This window comes from Hydra viridissima, unplaced genomic scaffold (assembly GCF_058129835.1).
Source record: "Hydra viridissima isolate aposymbiotic clone 2 unplaced genomic scaffold, HvirCarnegie_v1 scaffold_2, whole genome shotgun sequence".
NCBI lineage: Eukaryota > Metazoa > Cnidaria > Hydrozoa > Anthoathecata > Hydridae > Hydra > Hydra viridissima.
The window spans coordinates 3,103,955-3,127,852 of NW_028324301.1; the positions used below are offsets into that span (position 1 = coordinate 3,103,955).

At 29.9% G+C, this 23,898-nt stretch overlaps 3 protein-coding genes across 3 annotated transcripts; all 3 read right to left on the reverse strand.

Annotated features, from left to right (window-relative positions):
* LOC145193322 (uncharacterized) lies at positions 1-2,270 on the reverse strand. The gene is made up of 2 exons (XM_080070778.2): positions 880-2,270; positions 1-669 (listed from the first exon to the last, which is right to left on the reverse strand). Exons 1-2 carry the CDS (start codon positions 2,243-2,245, stop codon positions 179-181), a joined length of 1,857 nt encoding a protein of 618 aa, XP_079926904.2. The 5' UTR covers positions 2,246-2,270; the 3' UTR covers positions 1-178.
* Positions 2,271-11,417: 9,147 nt separating this feature from the next.
* On the reverse strand, positions 11,418-14,115 carry LOC149891566 (uncharacterized). Its single transcript, XM_090079135.1, has 2 exons — positions 13,739-14,115; positions 11,418-13,621 (listed from the first exon to the last, which is right to left on the reverse strand). Exons 1-2 carry the CDS (start codon positions 13,998-14,000, stop codon positions 11,607-11,609), a joined length of 2,277 nt encoding a protein of 758 aa, XP_089935261.1. The 5' UTR covers positions 14,001-14,115; the 3' UTR covers positions 11,418-11,606.
* A 3,907-nt stretch (positions 14,116-18,022) lies between these two features.
* LOC149891567 (uncharacterized) lies at positions 18,023-22,878 on the reverse strand. Its single transcript, XM_090079149.1, has 6 exons — positions 22,606-22,878; positions 20,947-21,078; positions 20,704-20,793; positions 20,461-20,612; positions 20,273-20,374; positions 18,023-20,153 (listed from the first exon to the last, which is right to left on the reverse strand). The coding sequence occupies exons 1-6, from the start codon at positions 22,748-22,750 to the stop codon at positions 20,136-20,138; spliced, it is 639 nt and encodes a 212-aa protein (XP_089935275.1). The 5' UTR covers positions 22,751-22,878; the 3' UTR covers positions 18,023-20,135.
* Between the last annotated feature and the right edge of the window lie 1,020 nt (positions 22,879-23,898).

Sequence of the window (23,898 nt, forward strand, 5' to 3'; positions counted from 1 at the left end):
TGATTTCGATGATTATTTCTAAATTCTGTTTAAATAAGAATTCATGTTTATAAGCTCATAAGTAGTTCATAAAATAATATTTTACATAACTACAATAGTTAAACATAAAAAAATAAAATACAAAGAAAACTTTATAAAAAGAGATTTATTTAAGAAAGTTAAAAAACAGCTTAAAGAATCAGTGTTTCATACAGTCATCACAAGTAAATACTTTTTTAGCATAAACACCACATATAGCAGCACATGTCTCATGCCACCATCTACAGCATTTATGGCATTTATCCCAATTATCCTTTAAGTATGGATCGACAGGATCCCCATAACTGTATTGACACATTGCACAAAGTTGTTTATTAATTGCACTTTTAGCATCAAGGTTACTCAAACACGTCTTTTGATGTGTAGATATATTTTCTTTAATGCACTTTTTACGTGGCTGCCTGTTCTTATATTTCAAAGTTAAAGATTCCTCTAGCTGAGATTTATATGGTGATCCAGTAATTTTTTCAGCATGATTTACCCTCCTTTTTATACCTGTTCGTTTTTTATTTTTAATGTCAAGTCCAGCTAGTGATCCGAATGTAACACCATGAGGTTGTGAGGTTTCATCAGAGGTGGCTAATTCTAATGACTTCTGAAGTGTAAATGATGAGTTTGGTGAAGCAGATTCTAAATAAAAATATTTAACTAAAAAAGGTGAATAAAATTAGGCAACATATAAATTATAAAAAATTTGAACTATTTGTTTAAGAAACTTTTTTTTAGGTTAATAAAACAACAGATAAGTTATTATTTTGCTTGATTTTAAAAAAATTACATTTGTGTTTTAAATAAATGGTGGAAGATAGTAAAAATAATACATCTTTTAAAATGATTTACCTTTTTGAGAAGCAATTACACATTCTGTGACAAAATCAACATGATCTAAATCTTTAGCAGAGTCTAACCCATTGTCGAGAGTAGGGTGCATTTCAGAGGTAATATTTGGTTTTGAAATTTTTGATACAATATACGAGTGATCAGTAGCCTTAGCTGCAGCAAAGTCTTCTTCAGTAAACACATTTCTATCAAATGGATATATTCCACATTTTTTAAACCCTGACTGACAATTTTGAACAGTTGCAGCTTTCCCATAAGCTATTCCAAATAATTCACTAACCTCTAATTCAGTTACAGGACGACCTGGATGGTGACGAAGCCAAGTACCAACTTCTTGATCATAGAATATTTTGAGACTTTTAAAAAATGAAACATCAAGTGGTTGCAGTTTGTGCGTGCAGTGAGACGGAAGTGATAGTATAATAACATTTGTCTTGCGAGCTTTTATAATAACACTAAGATTTTTTTTATGACTTGAATGTCCATCTAAAATTAGAAGAACTGGTTGGTCTCTTGACTGTGGCTGGACTGCTTTTAAAAAATGATCAAACCATTTTTCAAACAAATCAGTTGTTATCCACCCATTTTTGCTGCCACCAGAAATAGAACCGATTGGGGCTTTATCTAAAAATTCAGGTCTCACTCGAATACGTGGATAAATCAACATTGGAGGGACAAAAAATCCGCTTGCTGATTGGCAACAAACTATTGTGATTGTTTTTCCTCTTTCAGAGCTTGTTAAGCCACCAACACTATGTTTTCCCTTCAGGGCAACAACTTTTCCTGGTTTATGGCATATAGACAATCCAGATTCGTCTACGTTGAATAAGTTTGCTGGTGGAATAATCTGCATTTCATCAGCATTAAACATTATTTTTTCTAGTTCATCATAAAAACGATTAACTTTTATTCTATTAAAACCAATGGCTCGATGCAATGACGTTGATTCAGCAACTCTTACAGAGAGTTTATTATGACGTTTCAAAAAACCCCTAAACCATTCTTTTCCTGCTGACTTAGTTGCACAATTAAACTTATGAATAATCCCATTTTCTTCACAAAACTGGAATACCATTTGTTTTACATCTTTTGGAGACAGACCAAATAATCTCTGTGACATAGTCAGAAGAACTTCAACAAGTTCTTTTTCTTGAAAAGCTGAGAGTGTTATTGGGTGCCCTGCTCTTAACTTTTTAACACAATTATCAACAGAAACTCGTTTTATATAGTCATGTAGCGTTTGCCTTGGTATTTTACATTGTTTAGCAGCAGAATATTTCGAGCATCCATCAACTAAAACTGCATTTACTGCTAGTTTTAATGATTCATTTGACCAATTACCATATTTTACACGTTTTGAATCCATTATATAATGCTAACACACAATAATATATATATATATATATATATATATATATATATATATATATATATATATATATATATATATATATATATATAATTAATGAACTATTAATTTATTGTATGACATAAATTTAATTTATATGGTGGGGAACTATTATTTTATTAAGTTTCACAGAGACACTAACGAATTCAAGTTTTTCCTAACTCGTTATTATCTTATTACTATCTGAATTACTAAAATCAACTTCTTCTATACATAATATTTCAAACGGTTATTTACATTTTGGTTTCAGAGAAAGCACAGGTCGGCAAATTCGGCACTGCCGAAATTAAAAACTATTAATAAGCCGAAATTATCTCCTTAGAGCAGTCCTTGGAGAAACTTTTATATCTTGTAACATACTTTGATTTTTATCTTATTGCTGCTCACATTTTATTCAGTTTATATTTTTGAATAAAATAAATAACAACTTTTGGTAAAAATTTTCGAGAAAAAATCATTTATCCAACATTTTCAAATAGGTAAAAATGTTAAGAAAAAGCTAATAATCATAAATTAATGCACCTATAATGTAAAAATAAAAGTTTAAAGCAATATTTTTAGGAAAATTGTTTATCTTGCTACAATACCCAACTATGATTTAATTATTCCAATAAATAAATATTTTTAGGTGTTTTTTGAAGGGGTGCCGAAATTATCTCCCTGCCGAAATTACCCTACTTTACCCTATCAACACAATATCAACACAAACAGAGAAAAAATGAAACATAACTATCGATAACTTTTATTCATACTGTAAATGCATCATCAATTAACTGACAAATAATGTGGATTATGAGAATGTGAGATTCTTGAATTCTGGAGGTTTCATTGGATGGAACAATAAGAGATGTATTACAATAAGCTTTTAGTTCTCCGCCGTCTTTTCCAAGAAGACCAATAATATATATTCCTTTATTTTGACACTTTTTTGCCGCGTTGATAATGTTTTTAGAATTACCAGAAGTGGAAATTACAAATAAAATATCCCCTGTATTCGCAAGACCTTCAACTACTCTTTCATAGTATGAACTGAAGTCGTAGTCGTTTGACCACGCCGTTAGACTTGAAGTATCGCAGTGAAGTGCAATTGCTGGTAAAGGTTTGCGTTCTGTGGTAAATTTTGCCATAAGTTCGCCTGAAAAATGTTGGGCATCTGACGCAGAGCCTCCGTTTCCAGCAATTAAAAGCTTTCCTCCATTTTGATACATACAAATAATCTTTTTAGCTATTTCACTAATAACATTTACGTCTAAATTCGCTTTTACAGAAATCGAATCAGCAATTATTTGCTTCACTTTTGTTTCGCCTAAAATCTCCATGAAATTTTCCGAAAAAAAATAGAAATGAAAAAAAAACGTTAAAGTTGCGTAAATTATCAAATGCTGACAACCAAAAGAATATAAAATGTTGGCATTTACAAATCCTAAAAGCAAATTATTCAAGTATGAGACAACGACTAATAAAAACAATAGAAAGCGCGGTCTCATTGAAACGACATCAATTAAAAATAAAAGCAATTCTTTTTTAAATCTTTAGTTTAATTAGATAAGAATATCACTAACAGTCTATTACTACATCAATCCAACAAAAGGGTTACTTTTTTCCGTCTTTATGCTCGAAAAAAATTCTTAAAAAAAAACACGATTGGGTACCTTAAGCGCCACGGATAATGTACTTGACGTCTTTCAAATAATATTTTGTTTGACGAAAAATAATCTATCTAATCTAATTTTCAAATTCCCTCTTTAAAAACTTTAAAATAAAAACGAACTTAACGAAATTATTTACCAAAAACTCATACTTAGGTCAACGTAAAACTAAACAGCTCTTCCGTGAAGTTCCATGTCAAAATAACAAATATTTATATTATGCAACCTAATGTCATAGAATTTCTTCAGAGTGATACTATTGTATAGACATCTGAGCTTGGGCTGCACCAAATAAAAGTAATACTTCTGGACATATCAAAATTTTTAAAACCATTAGAGATTTTCAATATTGTAAATAAAATAGGTTCTATTCTTAATTTCTTAATTATGAACTAAAAATTGTATTCATGATTGAAGACTACACGGGAAAAACAACAGATGTCCCATTTTGATAAATTTTTGCATTTGCTTCCTTTTCATCATATAATGGTGCTTACCTACTTCTTCTGACAATATACAAGTCAAAAACCACTTTTGTCAAGCTTTGTCGAGCTTTTTAAAAAGGTTTAACATGAAAGACTTCCTAAGTCTTCAAACACAAAATTCCATTTTTCTCAAAAGTAGAAAAAGTGGGCAACTTTGGGTCTTCCCCTGTAGCCTTCAATTTTGATTTAAAAGAAATGGTTTTTTTTGGGAGGAAAAAGGATTGTATGTTTCGGAAGCCTTTTCTAATGAATTGAGAACACATGAATCACAAGTGCCACCTTAGCTTTCTTTAGAAAACTGAGGTTTATCATGTAATTAATTGCCACCTCATAAATTGTTTAAACATGAATTACAAGTGTTTCCTCAGTTATAAAAAAACCCAGGTAACGCTTATAATTATGGCGTATGATGAATTTTTTTATGTTGTAAAAAAAAAACAGTAAAGATAAAAAGTCATAGTTTTTAAAATCATCCTGTGTTATACGCACTCCTTCCATAATAATAAATTTGATTAAACTTTAACAGCTTCACTTGTAAATATTCATGTGGTTATTATTGAAAACTTGATGTCTGCCTTTCCAAAGGTATGACTGCCTATTCAAAGCTATAGGTCTTTACATTGAACTCAAAAATGATGCTTTGAATTAGAAATATGAAGCAGGTTCTGTGACATACAGCCAGTAAAAATATAAAAATAGAGAATTTTAATCAGGTTTATACTTTGTTTGCGTCACAACTTGAGTGCAACAATGTAAGATTTAGTAAGTGATTAAAGAGGCTCAGAAGATATAACTCGATTATGTTTAACTTTATGATGTTCATGTGCTTTTTATAATAAAAATTTTTTTTTCAAAAAACTGAAATTCACAAGTTACGAGTTATATAAGTTAAAGTTGATAATCAATACAACGTATAAAAACATTTTATCTTTGTTAACAAAAAAAATTGATGTAAAACAAGAGGTTGTGATAAATCTCTCTGGAAAATGGAGTCCTGGGAAGTAAGTCCACCCAATGTAAGACGTCTTTAACTAGTTAAAGACGTGTTTAAGACGGCTTTTGCACACGTCATTAAGACATCTTCTGACAACCAGTTTAAAAGATCCATAAGACATCTTAACAAGACGTCTTTTGGAATAACCAGTTTAAGATGGAAGTATAAGAGTCTTCCAGTTTATGAATATTACAGAATTTTCTATTTGGGATTACTCCATCAGACACTATAGCCCTTACTTTAAGTCCAATGGATTCTAATGTCTCTATATATACAGTACTGTGAATAAGTTTTAGCTCACCATAAGTTTATAATTATTTTTGATTTTATCGTAAAAATATAAAGGACTTATGAAGTAAAAAAAAAATCAGGTTTATAGACACATATTATAAACAAAAATATCTAGAAATAATTTGATAAAATATGATACAAAAAGAAAGAACAATTATTACTTTGTATGTCCGCCTTTTGCGTTGATCACAGAAGCGAATCTCCTGAGAATCAATTCATATAAATTTGTAATGAAATTTTTTGGAATATTGTCCCACTCTCTTTTTAATATTCGAAAACATTCTTCGACATTTTTGGGGTTGTATGCAGCCTTTTTTTTATCCAAATAATCCCAAACATGTTCAATAATGTTCAAATCTGGACTTTGAGGAGGCCAGTTCATTACTTCGAGAACTCCCTCCTTACACATGTCCTGTAAATATTTTTTGGTCGCTCGGGAACAGTGTTTGGGATCATTGTCTTGCTGTAGAATGAAATTATTGCCAATTAGTCTCATTCCAGATGGTATTGCATGATGTCTTAAAATTTCTTTATACTGTTCTCCTGTCAGTTTGCCATTTCTGATTAAATCACCTACTCCAGATGATGAAATACAACCCCAAACTAAAACAGAACCTCCCCATGCTTGATTGTTGGATGTAGACAAACAGGCCGATAAGCCTCTCCTACCCTTCTTCTTACATACTGTCGTCTTCTGCTACTGAACAATTCAAATTTTGATTCATCTGTGTATAGCACACGGTTTAACATTCCTTGCGTCAAATTATTATGCTGTTTTGCATACTTAAGTCTTTTTTCTTTATTGCCACGACGTAGTAAAGGCTTTCGAACTGCAACACACCCTCTTAACCCAGCTTTTAGCAAATGTCGTCGAATGCAAGATGAGGAAACATTTGTCCCAGTCGCACCCTGAATGTCTTGGGCTAATTCACTGGAGGTTTTTTTTCGATTTCGCAGAGACACCTTTTTTAAATACTTTATGTCATGTTTTGTAAGCTTTGGAGGTCTTCCACTTCGAATTTTATCCACAAGAGGTCCCGTGTTTTTAAATTTTTTTATAATTTCTCTAATGGCTGTCCTTGAATATTTTGTTTTTTGGACAATTTGTCGTTGGGAATAACCTTCTTCATGAAGCACGATAATTTTATTACTTTTTAGAAGTGGAATTTTACCCATTTTATTACTTAAATAACAATAAAAATGATAATAAAAAAAAACAAAAAAAACAACGTAAATAAAAAGTTTCGCTCTTAAAAAAACAAAAAATAATATTAAACACACAATATCTATGAAATATATTTGTAAACTGTACTATCATCTAATATGAAGCTTTTACAGCAATAAATAAACAAAAATGCAAGAGCAAACTATAAACAAACGAGCTGATACGAATTGGGTTTAGATCAGCATACAATAAAAATAAACACGTTAGATATCTAAATTCAAAATTCTATGTAAAATTTTGATAAATATTGCTTTTCTTTGTTAAAGTAGTGTTTAGTATTGTTTGAATTTAGACATTATTTTATATAAAAAAATAATCGGTAGCTATTATTCAAAATCTGTTAAAAAAAAAACACGAGTTTTCATAAGTGGGCTAAAACTTATTCACAGTACTGTATATGGCCAATTCCATAGTTCAGTGACGCATAATGCGGAGACATTTTTTTTAATAAAAATTTTTCTATAACTCAAAAATTATTTTTTATTACTCTAAATCAATCTTGAATTAAAATTTTATAAAATAAACTAAACACAATTGTATTAACATAACACTGCTACATAGCAAAAATTAAAACATGAGTTCAGTGACGCAACGCGGAAAAAAGTGTTTTTTTATCAGCATACTTTTAAATGGAGTTTTCGCTGAAATTTTAATTCTTGCAAGACTAATTAGATTTTTTTGTTGTAATTTATTCATTTGGCAATAAGGTAGTCATAAAAAAAGCCACAAACAACAAAGTTTTCATATCGTTTTATTTTACAGAAAAAAAACTATCAGTTCAGTGACGCAACGTTCAGTGACGAAACAAAAAGATGAAATTAAAATTATTTTAAAAAGTTTTGTTATTTTCTAATAAATTTTAACTATACTCAGGTGAAAATAGCATCGGAACAACGTTATCATTCTGAACATAAAAATAATATGATTTTGATATATCTTTGATTTTTCTTGAATAACTTAAAATTGAACTGAATCCAAGTTCATTTTTTTGTTGTCTTGTATCGTTTTCTGACATGTGAATTACAGATACTTGCAAATCTTGTAATGCTAAGGCGAAATCTGCTGCTGACCTGATCTCGTATTGACTAGATTTAACTCTCAGGGCTGCGATTCGCTTAACAGTAGCTCCTATTCCGTCAACCACTCCTTTCCCGTGCATCACTGCAAAGAAATGCCAGAAGAATTTTTTATGAAAATGTTTTTCAAACACAACGATTGCAGCTATAATGCTTTTGTTTTTGAACTGAGAAGTGGTATTATTGCTGAACATGTGTACTTCTTTGACTTGATCAGGAATAAAGTGAAGGATTTTGTCAATGTATGGTATAACGGAAGACTTAGTATGATCAGTTGAATCAGAAACTATGGCAAACGTTTTTAACTCAATGTTCCAGACTGCAAGGGTCATGATAGAAACTTGATTTTGACCAAAATGAGCCGCTTGTGGTTCATTTTGATAGAAACACCTTGCGTTTTCAGCCCAGTCAACTTGGATTACCGCAATTTCAGAATTAACACTCATCGAAACCTCCTTCAGTTTCTTAAAAATTGTTGATTGGTTTTTCTTTACAAATGCGTGTTTAACGAACTTATCACGCATCGCTGATATGTGTTGGATGAGTTCTGTTACAGTAGACTTTTTTGAAATTTTTAAAATGTTTGCATATGTTTTAGTTTCAGGCTTTCTCCACTCGTCCCAGGATACTTCGAAACCAAATGTATTAACAGTTTGCAAGTGTTTATCGAACTGTTTCATACCTTTGCATGCAACGCATTTGTCAAAGGCGCAATCGTATGTGTACGGTTCACAAACAAAGTTATTTATCATTTCAGATCCAGCTTTGATTGAAGACGCTTGAATTGATTTTGTTAATGCATTTAAGGCAAATCGCATATTTTCATGCAAACTACAAACACAAACATTATGCGGAAATTTTGTAACTGATTTCACATTGCGTAGACGAAGGTCGCAAAATTTGCTGAGTCCAATTTTTATGTGCTGATGCTTTTCCTTGAATAATTCGAAAGCTTCTTTTAGCGTATAATATAAATGACGTATCTGAATATTGTTTGCTTATCCGTCAGATAATTTAATTCAAGTGACATCTTTTTTGTTTGGTGATATTTGGGAAACTTCATCTTCATTATAAAAGTTTACAACTGCTAAAACATCGCTTTCAGAAGGACCATACAGCTTTGAACATGCTGGAGGTAGATCCGAATTATCTTTACAAGCAGAGCTATTTGAAAGAATAGAAAGAATTTCAGAATGTTTCTCCTTTGAAGTTGGTAGTGCTTTTAAAACTTTTTTCAATGCTTTTCCTCTTTGTTGAACGTTTTTAAAAGATGAGCTTGGTCTTTGAGATTGATTTAAAAGTTTTCTTTTTAGAGCGCGACTTTTTAAAACTCTTAATTTTGATTTAGCAGCATAAACTGCCTTTTTATTTGGATCGGCTTTCAATTTTTCTCGATATCTCTTAGATCTTACTCTGGACATTTCTTTCTTTTTATCAGCATTCCGAGAAACATAATTAGCTTGGTATTCTGCATAACGTTTTTTTTTTACTTCTAATTTTGATTCCATTTCTTAAAAATTTACAACTTTATTAGAAAATGTTAACATAAATCTAATAGTTTACTAATATTTACTTATTGCCCTTCGCAATACTAAAATGCAAAAATTTATTCGAATTCGAAAAATTCGAAAACCCACAACGAAATCCGAACGTTTGGATGATATTTTGACTTCCTTATCGCGCTATTTTATAAAACGCTAATTATCCCGTTGATGGGTTTAGTGACGCAACAACTTTTAAACTATTACTGTAAGTTAATATAATGCTTTTTGAACAATTTTATTTAGTAATGATGAAAAGTTTACATTAAAATATATAGTTACTAAAAAAATCTCGCCTTAAAGCCTAATTTCATTGTGATAATTAAACTTTTTTAGCTTTTAGTTCAGTGACGCAACCTAATTTTTGCAGATGTGTATGTGACAAAAAAACACTTGAATTATTTTTAATTATATATATGTCTTGAGTAAAAGTTTTTTTACTCAAGACATATATATAATCTCAAAGATTCTTTCTAAACAAAAATATGAATATGTTTTGTTTAAAATATTGCAAGAACTCGCCCTCAAATTTTACTCACTTTTTCGAATAATAAAAAGAAAAAACAGTTGCTAACATTCATCAAATTTATCTACTCGGTTCAAATATTTTCTACTCAAAATATATTTTAACAATAATTTTAAGGTGTTTCAACTACAATTGAAGAAAAAAAATCTTTTGAAAAAAGAAATTTTTAAACACGAAATTTATCTCTTCCATAGTTGAAATAGCCATATATATTTCACTTTCGCATCCCCTATTTTTACTGCAGATTATAAAAGATCGTCGTCCAAAAGTAAGAAAACGTATAGGAAACAATACTTTTAGACCAACTTAATGTTCTCTAAACTCAATCTGAAAAAATAAAAAACTTACAAAAACGTTAATATTCGCCGTTTTTTCAAAGCGATGACTACTCAAGTGTACTAAGGCGGGAAACCAGTTTTTTTCTAAAAAAAAAGCCGAAAGCTTTAGGGTAATTCCGTGTCAAAACAACAACAAAATTTCAAAAAAATAACCCACTATCTCTAAATGACTTAATTCTTTCAACAAAGATACTTAACTAGGCTAAAAAGAATTCCACAAAGTTGTTTTAAACAAATCGGAATATTTTAAAAGTTATGCTCGTTTAAAATTCAAAACTTTGTAACATTTTTACTTATCATGCGCCCCTAGCAACGTCCTTAGTAACAAGAAAATGTCAATACATACGTTGTTACCTTAACTATATTATTTCATAATTTGAAATTTTCCACATATTATTAGATGCTAAACCATAAAATTATACTAAGAAATAATAATTTTTTATATTTATTAATAAATCAAAAAGAGTAAACTGGCATTTTTAATAAAATTTAAAAGTAAACAGGCTTACTATAAGAGGAATTACAGAAAAGGTTATGATCTATATATTTCCAAACTTCATATTCTTAAAGTATATATAAATACCTAAAAAAAAAAAAAAAAATTGAGTTGTTTTTCGACTCACTAATCTAAAAAATTTAATTTTTATTTTTGATTGAAAGAATATTGAGAATGAGACAGAAAATTGATAGGTATTTATGTTTAGGCACAACCAGAAAGTAAGAGTTCTTACTTATGTGTAAAACTACAATATGCATATGTAATAAACTCAATTAAAAATACTTAAATATTAAAAACAGGCATTTTCACTCAGAGCTAGTCAAAAATAAGAGGTATTTTCACTTAGGTATAAAAATGCAATATTCATGACATACATGTCTATGAATAGTATTCATGTCCGTAAATAAACTCAATTTTAAATATCAAAACACATTAATTCTTTGAATTCCATGTTTTTATGAATTGACAAATTTATATTCAAATCAGTGAACTTCTTCACATATTCCTTTGTTTTTCTTTGGACTGTAAAATAAAACAAAATTAGGTAATATTTGTTAACAAATGAAAAAATATTGTCATATACATATCATAGACATATGCAAACTGTCAATTCTAAGAAATAATTGATAAAAGGAAGCAAGCAAATGTTTTTTAAGATTCAAGGGCCATGTTGGTGCATAAATTTAAATCCCACATCAACTTTGCACATCACTTTGCATCTCACAATTTTTAAACTTGTAAGTCAAGATAGGGATAGTGTCATCACTGCAGTATTTCATCTTAACTTCATTTTGACATACAGGAATAAATTCATGAAAGTCTCTTGTTCCTGGTATTGTTTTTACATTTTTAAATCGTTCAGATTGTAATAATCTTGTTTCTATCAAACTTTCACTTGAAATATAAATAAAGTTTATACCTTTGATGTTGTTAGTGCAATATGTAAACATATCACGTGAGTTTAATATTTGATTTGTAGAAACTCTCTGCAAACTAGCATTAGCTACAAGCCGTTTAACTGTTCCTCCTATACCATCACAAGGTTGCTTTCCATGGCTGGTTGCAAAGAAAACCCATTTTGCATCTATTCCAAAGTCTGATTTATGCTGACATAGATTAAAAATATTTTTGCAGTTTTTATATTGAGATGAACAGCCATCAGAAAAGTAGATCACATTTACAATGCTGGGTATCTTTTGCTTTAGATTATTGATAATTGATTTTTGTATCTCGTAAACCATTGGTACATCATGATTGTTATCATCTGATATAATGCAATATGAAGTGGATTGCAACACTTGATTTTCTTTATAGTACACAACTACTGGATGAAGTGTGCACTGAAGATTATTCCAATGAAAACCTTGTACTTCATCCTGCACAACAAAACTATAGTTTTCTGCAAAATCTCCTAGAACTATTGCACTATTTGATGGCAGTTCTTCTTTAAGATTTTTTAAATATTTAGATTGGCATTTAGAAATATATGAATGTGCTGTTAGCTTGACTAGTTTTTCCATCACCATATTTACAAAATCTGGTATGCTTACAAGCTGTATAACTAAATCTGATCTATCAGTAGTAACCCATTGGTTAAATTCGATAGTATCTTCTTCCTCAAACTGTCCTATTAGTTCGAATAGCTTTTCTTCTAATTTAGATGTATTTTTTGGACATTGTGTACATCGATGTAACATGCATTCTTTGTTTTGCATATCACAAACAATAAATTTATATAGTTCATGGTAATCAATTTTAACGGGTAGGAGAATTAACTTCATGTTTTGATGGTAGATACAAATGCACACAGAATGGGTTCCTGATGAGTTTGGCAAAACACACCATTTAGGTCTTAAAACACAAAACTTGGAAAAACCTAACTTTACATGTGGATATCGAACTTTAAATGAAACAAATAACTCTTTTAAGCTTGATAAAAGTAGTCGCTTTTGCATATGGAGTTTCCAACTAACACTTACAAAATCCTTTTGACCAGGCATCTGGCGAGAGTTTTCATCATCTTCATAAAAATTTTTTACTAAAGTATTTATTTGATCAGGGAGCATTTTACCTCGCTTAGTTTGTGGAACTGCAAGAATTCCTTCCTTCTTTGCTAAAGATCTAGATTTTATTATTAGATACTTTGAAACACCAAAATACTCACTAGCTGCTTCAATTGACCATTCTTGTGGGCACAAAGTCAATATTTGAATTTTGTCCCTAAATGAACAGCATTTTTCAAGTTTATCTTTTATCAAAACTAACATATTTTCGAACTGAACAACTTTTTTTTTTAAATCAAGAATATATTCATTATCAAAAACTTCAACTTCTGTCAATGGAATTTTTAAAGAACTTGATAACTTTTCTTTGAAAACTGTTGTAATAGTTTTAATTTTTTTTTTCCCAATACTCATACGATTCGCAAATGGCTGTCCATGAAGCTTGACTGGTGACACGCCAATTATACTGAGACAATCCGAAAGTTCTTGTCTATTTTTATTTATATCAGCTTCTTGTTGAACGTGAAATACATTTTCTTTATTTATACTTTCATTTGTGTAATCATCAGAAATATCAATGTTATCAGTATTAATTTCAGTGGAAGCTTTTAATTTGACTAAGCAATTTGTACAAATTTTTTGACCAGGTACAATATTGAACCTGTTGTTTAAAGCTATGGTTCTTAACGTGACTACTCTGAGAGATGCTAAATTAAAAAATATAACTTCATAAAATAAAATATGCCTAGTATTAACAAACATAAAGACCTTAAAATTATGACAAAGTAACATTTATAAAAAACTTTATGACAAGCTTTACTAACCTTTGCATGGTCTTTTGTGAACTAACAGTGGATCACAGCATTTATTCTGAAACACAGGGAACTTCTCAAGATAGAACTTTTGATGATGAAAACATAAGTCAATAATCAAATCAGGAGAAACACCAGACCTCAGCGCAACTAAATTTTGCTCATCTGGAGCTAAATCTTTAAAAAATATTATTCCAATGTGGTTTGTATATGTTAACTTGTGACAATTTGATTTTAAAATCAATCCAAGAGAGCATTGTGATGTTCCAGCCATTATCAAAATATTTAATTTCAATATTTTATTTTTCTAAAACCAACATTAAATAAATAATAATTTCTAACATGAGTATTATAATCAAAACTTTATTTTAAAATAAATAAGTGTAATCATAGCTGTTACACTTATTTATTTTCAAAATAAAAATGAATTTCTGGTTTCTTGTCTAACTAATTAAATGGAGCAAATGGTTCTAACATTTGAGTATTATATATAATAATACTTATGTGAGAAATTATAATTTTTTTGTGAGAATTTGTTTTAGTTATAATCTCTCTATGGAGATTATAACCAAAACGGTAAATAAAAATGCAAAAATAAAATTGCAAAAATAAAACAATAATAAAATAGATATGTGCATTAAAAAACAGTGAAATAATTTTTGACTCTTACAGGTATTTATATATAAACTATTATTGTAAAGATTTAAAATGAATAGATCAATACCTTTTCTGCAATTAATCTTAAACTATACATGTTTACTGAAAAATTATTGATAAAAACCCGGTTTTCATCTTAAAGTTTTTATTCAAATATAAGATCTAATAACTTTAAGTAATGATTTTTGACTTCTTTCTTCAAAAGTTTCTATGCCTATTAAATTTTGTAAACATATAGTTAATGTAACTGTGCATACTTTAACATTTAAGTGTTGCTATAGACGTTGCTAAGAGCGCGGAGAATAAAAAAAATGTAAAAAATCTCAAACTTCAAAGACCCATAACTCTCAAAATAATGAAATTGGCTCCAAATTATTTTTGATTATTCCTAACGACGGTATTAAATGCATTTGTGCCAAAAATCAAGTATTTCTGAGATGGTGGGTTATCTCGACTTGTTGTTTTGACATGGAATTACCCTTTAGTTAAATTCGATCGGTTGTTTCGTTAATAACTTATGCATACCGCGGTAAGCTTCGCTACCGAGAACTTTATAATTTATGCAAACCGTATTTGGCGTCAATAATTGTGGTTTAAAGTTATCCGGTCTGACAATAAAATCAGTTGTACACAATGTTAAAATTAGAGTTTTTCTCTATGATCCCCCAGCAAGATCATTTTTAAAAGGGTAGTGTTTAATGAAGAATAAGAATTTTGCAAACTGACAGGTTACGACTTAAGCTGCCAGTCGTATAAGCAACATCAGATATATAAGTCTCCTCTTATAGCTGCTGGTGTTAAATGTGTCTCCCCATTCTGCCTTGACTATATGCATTTAATATGTCTTGGGGTTGTTAAAAGAATCTTGAATTATTTCCGTAAAGGTCCTATGGCTAGGTTATCACAAGCACATATTTTACAGATTTCTAAGAAACTAAACGAATTTAGAAATTAAATTGTTCTCTAATGACAAATTTTAACATAAATAAACAAAGAGGCGGAAAGAGAAGTTTTAAAGAAACCCACCTTTACAAATGTGTCATTGGTAAGTGTCGTCTAACGCTGCTTTCCAAAAAAACAATGATTTTCTTGAGCTATTATTGTTTTACTAATTTTCTCTTTTTAGCGGCTGTCCGAAAGACATATCCTAAGGAATAGGAGAAGACAGCCCATAAATTTATTCAGGGCATGCTAAAAAACGCACCAACATCACGAAAATCATATCAATAATATAAGCTTGTACTCTTTTTTGTAGATGGTGTGAAATATATTTCTATAGCAAATCATATCTCATCTTTTCAGTTATTGCATTTGGATAGTTCATATATTTACACCTTTCTAGATTCTTTTATTCTGTCGCCACCTTCCAGTCTCCTTTTAACACAATATAAATATATATATTTATGTTGTATTGGAAGGAGACTGGAAAGTAATAAATAAATATATACATGTCTTTTTAATCCGTCTTTAAAACGTCTTAAATAAGACAACTTAAAGACGTTTTAGTTAAGACAACTTATAGTGTTTCATTTTAGACCAGTTTAAGACATTTTTAAAACCAATCTCAAGACGTCTGAAATTCGTCTTTGAGACGACTTGTTGTTGGGTGGGAATAGAGTTTTTGGAGCAAACTAATCTGTTGATTAGAACATTTTTACAAAAATGTTGATTAGAACATTTTTACAAAAAAAAAACTTAACAAATAACTCTCTAATGATAGCCAAATGAATCTTAGTACGCGTGCCATGATCATTTAACCAGATTTAAAACAAACATTCTAGAAAACATGTTAGAAACAATAATTAAAACAAAAGTAACAATCGAAAAACAAAGGAAAGTGTCAACATCAATGAACTTTTAGAAATGCGGACTCCACTTTAACAAAAAAGAAAATTAATCTCTTAAAAAAATTGCTAAGGAACAGGTGGCAGAAATATTTAAGTTAAAATTAATAATTCCTAGTAATAACGATAAAATCAAGTAACTTTTTTTATATCAAGAAATTATTAAAGAGATCGAGAACCACTTAGATCTTCAAGAATTTGTGTGAACAACCCACATCTAGAAAAGCAATTTTAAACGAGTAGTCTTTATCATGGTCAATACCTATGCTTGTGTGACTGTAAAAAATATAAATCAATTTAGAAATATAATTAAGGTTTACTCAACATGATAAAGTTAGGAAAGGTAGAATGGCAACTTCTGTAATTTAAAACAATATTTAAAATAAGTCTATACCCCTTAATATTTCATAAATTACAACAATATAATTATAAAACTGAAAAAAAAATCTTTATGCTTTAAATAGAATTAATAATTAAACAAAATAATACAAAAAAATAATACACCAACACAAACACATTTGAATTCATTTATTTTGCCTATTTACCATTAAAATAAACCTAAAAGTGTGACAGAATTTTAAAGCTTGTCATTGTTTAAACAAAGAAAAGGGATAATTCTCGTAACAGTCGTAATGTGTAAAAATGAACTGATAAATACAATTTTTTAATAGTAAAAAGTTTGTATTTATATGTTTATTTTTATATCTGCATGAACCATCATGTTGCTGTGTACCCAGGATGGTAACAATTTAGTTTACAAAATTTAAAAATAAAATTTCTCAGAGATAAAAATTTTAGAGTGATTGCTCTATCAAAAGTTAATTGGCAATTATTTAATGATGAGCTGTTTAGGATTTTATATTTCAGTGTTCTTGAAACAAGTAATACAAAATTTTACACTTTTACAAAAAAAGTTCATAAAACATTCAAAATCGAGGTATTTACTTGATTTAAAGTTTTTTTAAATGCTGAAAGAATATTGAAATAAATTAGAATATATAGATCTCCTTATTAATAGACAATTTGTTTTTCATACGTTGTAAAAACAATATTCTGCAAAGCCGATTAAAAGTTAATTGCAAAAAAGCGCAACAGTATACAAACGAAAAGTTGAGCGTATCCATATACTTAGATATTGAAATATAGGATTGTAGGATTTCCTGTTCGCGGCAGTTTGCGGAAGTACGCGGTATTTAAGTAAAAGACTTTTTAAAAAACGTACTCAAAAATATTTAACGGTGTTGGTTGCGCAATTATGAAATGTTTTATGCTAAAATTGTTTCTACAGATCTGTTGTTAAGCAATATAGACACTAAATTAGGAAGTAAACTGATACAATCAGTGTAATCTATGCATTCAACACGATTTATTGGGGTGCTCACATCATATCATAGTTTAACTTAGTTATTGTGTTGTAATGTTTAATCCAAGTTTGTAGTATTTAATATTTACTATTTGCATTTATGATATTAATAATTTGGTATTTACGTATAAATAATTGTTATTAACATTTAGTCAAAAGTTAAAATCTTTGGATCCATGTTTAAAGAAAATATATCATTTGGTTGCTGCTCAACCTATACTTGGTCTGAAGCAGATAGAAAAGTTAAATTAACCTTTAAGCAAGCTAAGGTACAGGTCATAAAAGCTATTAGAGTGAAAGCTAAAATTCTTCAAGGTAGACCTACTTCCAGTGGAGGTAACGTCTTCTTATAGTTAGATATAGTTAAAATAGTTAGAAAAAGAACCATTTCCACGTCTCTTGTCCACTAAAAAAACTCCAACATAACGGACATTTACAGAAACAAGAAATCTATTCTGCCTAATACATACTTTCATTGAGAAATACATACTACTGTGATCAAAAAGTAAGGTGAATTTTTTTATAAAATGAAAAATCTTTATTTATTCTTCCAAATCTGTATCGTCCCCCTCAAAATAATCCCCCCCGGCCCCAATGCACTTTTGCCAACGTTTTTTCCAGTCTTCGAAGCATGCCGAAAAGTCCTCGGTAGGGATAGCCTTCAATGCGCGTGCCGATTCACGTTGGATCTCTTCAATGGACTCAAAACGATTTCCCCGGAGTGGTCTCTTGAGCTTTGGGAACAGCCAGAAGTCACACGGTGCTAAGTCGGGCGAATACGGTGGTTGTGGAGCAACATGGGTAGAGTTTTTGGCGAAAAACTCACGAAGAACCAGTGCTGTGTGCGAAAGCGCATTATCGTGGTGCAAAATCCAAGAGTTATTGGCCCATAATACCGGTCTCTTTTTGCGAATAGCTTCACGCAAACGTCGCATAACGCTTAAATAATATTCCTTGTTGACAGTTTGGCCAGTTGGAAGGAATTCGTAGTGCACGACACCACAATAATCAAAGAAAACAGTCAACATGACCTTGATTTTTGAGCGACTTTGACGTGGTTGCTTCGGTCTCGGCTCGCCTTTTTCACGGTATTCACTCGATTGGTCGGTTGTTTCAGGGTCGTATGCGTAGACCCAAGTCTTATCGCCAGTAATAATTTGTTTGTAGACGTTTTGATAGTCAGAAAGCATTGCTTCACACGTTTTAACGCGACGCTCTTTTTCAAAGAAATTGAGAAATTTCGGCACCAAACGTGATTTGAGTCTTCTGAGGCCCAAATGATCCTTCAAAATCGCTTGCACCGACCAAAATGATATTCCAACCATGTCAACAAGGTCTCGAATGGTTAACCGACGATTTGCAAGCACCAATTCTTTGATTTTGTTGATGAGGCGATCATCAATCGAAGTCGATGGTCGTCCGGAGCGTTCCAAGTCATCAACACGTTCTCGGCCTTCTTTAAAGTCTTTGTACCACTTGTAAACATTTTTTTGAGACATAGTCTCTTCACCGAAGGCCTTTTGCAACATTCGATACGTTTCAGCAGCAGAAATATCATTCCGCAAACAAAATTTAATAGCACTTCTTTACTCAACAAAATTAGACATCGTGAAAATCGCCGAATGCACTTTTGGTACTTCAGAAACAAGCGTAAACAAAAAAAAAATAATTATGAGTTTGACATGTAATTTGGCGCAAATGTTAATGACATTCCTACCAACTTAAAAATAAAAAAGATTGGACGATTCGAATAAGGCGGGAAGTTTAAATTAAAAATTCACCTTACTTTTTGATCACAGTAGTACTTTCATTGAGAAATGTAGTCTTTTTAACTTAAATAGTTTTACACCAATCAGATTATAAATTCTGTTCGAGTAACTCGTACACTGCATATATAAAATTCATCAAGTTTCGATGGAGATTGATTGACAGTTTTGAGGATTCCGGTGGAGATCACGAAAACATTAGGAGCAATCATTTTCAATATAAAATTTTAAAAAATTCTTATGGGCTGTGTGTTAAATTCAGATCGAATTATCCAAGAGCTTCAACTAAGTATTTTAACTTTAAAATTAGAATTAAAAGTAATTAAGCGTGTTTAAGAAAACTTAGGGAAATAGCACGCTCTAATCGAGTTAATTTCCAATTTATTTATTTCTCTAAATAATACAGCAATTCAACAAATAGTGTTAGTGTTCACTTCGTTAACAAAATACTTTCTTGAACTTAACTTCGCGACAGATATGGAATATCGTTCTTACAAAAAGGGAGAAAAACTGCACATTATTTAAAAAAAAACATTTGTAATATTGATAAGTAAATTTCAAAATCTAATATCAATGCGTGCAATTGCTATTTTCATGGACACAAACTTTCTAACGGCCAAAACCGCAAATAGTGACCTTTTTCAAGTGTTTTTAAGCCAGATGTTGACTGAGATACCATTTTATCATGAAATCAAGCAACGTATGCAGGAGTAAATCCAATACTACATCATCATTGAATCAGTTATCAGCTTTGCAGAGACAATCTTACCCATTATAAATTAGCCATTGCTAAACACCTAAATTAAAATGAAAACAAAAAATTATTAAAATTATTAAAAACCGTGTTGTTCAAACGTCATTCACAATATTATTTTTAAACCTTTATATTCAAAAAAATTTTTAATTTCTTAAAAACCTTTGATAGAAGTTTTGAGTTGAAACCAGAAGTCTCATCAGGTTTCGCCAACTTCACCAATTTTTGGTTAAATTTTCTTTCGACATCAGGAAAAAACTCATCCTTTAAAAAAAAATCATTGAAACTATCTTTGAGAAATATGCATTATGGGTAGATTAGGCTCAAATGCAATTAGACAAGTAAGTTACTTCTTCTGGAAGTTTCCTTTTCTTTTTCTTTTTTTCAACAATGGCAGTGATGGCTTTTCCTTTGCTAACATTTTCCAAATAAAAATTGGCCTCTTTTTTTGCTTGTGAGATTTCAGCTCTCATACGTTGCTCACGAGCTGCTTTTTCATAAGCTTGAAAAAAGGAATATAATCAAAAGTTGCTTGACAGCAGAAATTTTAAATTTTCATATTTTATTAAAAAAGAAATACCAGAAAATCATACCTAATTTTTCACTTATATGTCCCCATTTAAATTTGGATAGGTATTTGATATTCCATATATCATCATGGTAATAATATCTTTTCTTACCCCCTGAATGTAAAAACTTAGTTAAAGTATATTTTGTTTTGTTTTTATCTTAACAACATTTGAACATTATTAATTTACATGCAAAAATTTTATTAAAAATAATTTTATTATACTTTTTACATTTCATATATTAACATTAACACAAAAAATAAATACCAATAATTGTACAGTTCAAAGTTCTGGCAACAGATTTTGCAACTTTTTTGTTTAAAAATTCCACCCAACCTTCAGTGAATTGTTTGCGACTAGTTCCACCTATCTTCTTTCGATGTTTTCGCTTACTGTCATCTTAGTCAAAAATGATTATTATGCTTATAAAAAGTTACAAAATGAAACATTGAAAAAGCTTTCAGTTAAACTGTTCCAATTATTCTAACTAAATTACAAATTCAAAATTCTAAATATTACTTTATACAATTATCAATCAATTCTAGACTTGATCAGGAGTCAATCCAACAAACACATTACAGACTATATTTTATTTACTAGATTTAACCAAGCTGATCTGATATTGAAGACTGTAAACACTGAGAAGTAATGTATTTTAAAATCTCTGTTTTCTGTAACTACAGAAGAGATTTTCAACTTTGGAATGTTTTTTTTTAAAGGCCTATAGATATAAGTAAATTTTGAAAACGTTTCACTGTTAGTAAAAAATCAGAGTAAATGTTCCTTAAATATTTGTTGTTGTAACAAAAAAAAAAAAAAGAGCCTCAAAAGGTTTGAGCCATTCTCTCAATAGGATCGGTTTCTTTTGTATTTTTTCCAATTATTTTTTCCAATGATCTTTGAAAGAAGCTCTATTGGTGAGTTGAAATCCAGAGCAAGTTCAGAGTTTTCAGCAATTAACAATGAAGCTTTGATCAAATTGCTGTCTTTGACCAAATTAGTGCATTAAACTTGCTTATTTTTTATCAAGCTCCAACAAGCATGGTGCAATTCTTCTCCACATTTCTAAATACTCTTGAGACTCCTCTATTAGAAAGATTTTCCAAGTCAATTTTACACTAGCAGATTAGGTGTTTGCTAAAAATGGATATCTGTTACCTGGAGTTACTGGAAATAGTTTGTCTACAGCTACTTGACTGAGCTTGATGTTACCATGAAGTGATCCTTGGTTTTGGCAATGACTGATGATGCAGCTTGTTTAGTTCCAACAGGATTATTTGAAACTAATGTTTTAAAATTTTGATTCTTGTTCCAGCTATAAATAAGGGACTCAAAGCTTGACCAACCATTTTTAAACAATGCACATCTTTTTTCAGCTTTTTGTACGAATGGGGTTATGGAGATTGAGAATCTGCAAGTATCTGTTGTTTCTTTGATGAAGCTTTTCATTAAGCTTTAATTTTCCAATCTTGCAAATTAAACACACAGAGTTTAGAGAGCTTAGAGCATAGCTTAATTGGGATAGAATCAAAATTGAGCAGTGCAGGCAATCAAACTTTTGAGTCCCCTTGACTAAATATTTGGATTTAGTAATGAAAAGGTTACCATCAAAATCTGTCTTTTTTAGCAAGTTTGTTACTCTTTCAATTATAAATATTATGTGTAAACATAAAACTAAGAAAAACCTTTTTAAAAATATTTTCCTCAGACAAAATTATTAGATTTTGAATGTTTTCATAGTTACTCTCCCATACCTATGTATTAATTCCCTTTAAGGGTTTTCTTGTGAATTGCTATAAACACTAACCCCGACTTTTTACAAACAGTGGTCTACAGGATTGCTGCAAGATCAAATCTCTTTGATCGTGAATTGAAAGAAAGAAAAAAATATAAACATAATAGTGAATAGAAACGCAGAAGTTTTACCTTCAGCTTGAAGATAAACTCTCCCAATTTTTCCAAACTGTGATAGAAGAGCTCTAATTTTAAGTGGGTTCATAGATGGAGGAATTTTACTTAAGTATACAATTCCTGGTGACTCTTTCTGCTTCTTAGCCTCAGTTTTATCCATAAAGTTATTATGCTAAAATAAAAACAAAAATCGAAGCATTTATTAAATTGAATTTGTTAATGAAATAAGTAAATGTTCATTTCGTGGATAAGTGTGAGTCGTGTATCACAACTTATAACACAAATATTAAATAACCCTGATTTTTTCCGTACCTGAGGCATAAAGTCTACTTTACACCATTCGAAAAGGAAATACATATGAGTTAAAAGTGCACAAATCGATTAACCCCACTTTTTGAAAATTACTAAATTTAACTGTCAAAGCTTTTGTATATTCATAATGCAAAATTTTTTGATTTTATAAAAGGAATTTAAAAAACAACATATTTTATTTCATCGCACTTCTTAACTTCTTGTTGTATGTGTTAGGTGAACGTCTCATACGTAAAATGTTTATTTCTTTGATCTCCTTTTTCTATTTTTGAATAAAACAGAATTTTGTGTTTGAAGACTTCAGTGATATTTAATCTTAATTATTTTTTAAACAACTCGATATGGAATAGTACCCAGTGGTCTTTAATGTTAATTATTTTTTAAATAACTCGATAAAGAATAGTATCCTGGTAAGGGGGGTTTTTTCGCTTGGGTATTGTCAGAAGTAAAAGATAAGTGTAGGCTTAGATCGAGCACATTTTTTGTTCCTTTTAATAAGAATAAAAAGTTCCATTACGAGCCTGTCCTATAGCATAAACAGGTATTTCTTTTATATATATACATCTTCCGGACATCTAGAATTTTCATCAAAATTATTTTTAACAAAACAAGATCATTTGTTGAAAAACGTTTAAAATAATGGTTTTTTAAGGTTATTCTTTTATAGTTATGTTTTTCACGAACTAAATGCTTCAAGGTCTTTAAATAGTTTTCAAAATTAATTAAACTAATACAACTGTATTAATGCCCTATAAGTATACTGAATCCCTAGTTACCCCCAATTATAATTTAAACTAATACAACTGCATTAGTGTCCAATAAGTATATTTAATCATCACCTAGTTCTTACATGAATTTAGCTTACATGAAAGCAGTTTTACATACAAAAATTTTAACCTAATTTTAATTCCTAATTAAAAACTAAAATCGTAAGAAAAATTTGAAGTTAGTTTTCTTTACAAATAGTTTTCTTTTCATACGATATATTATTACAAG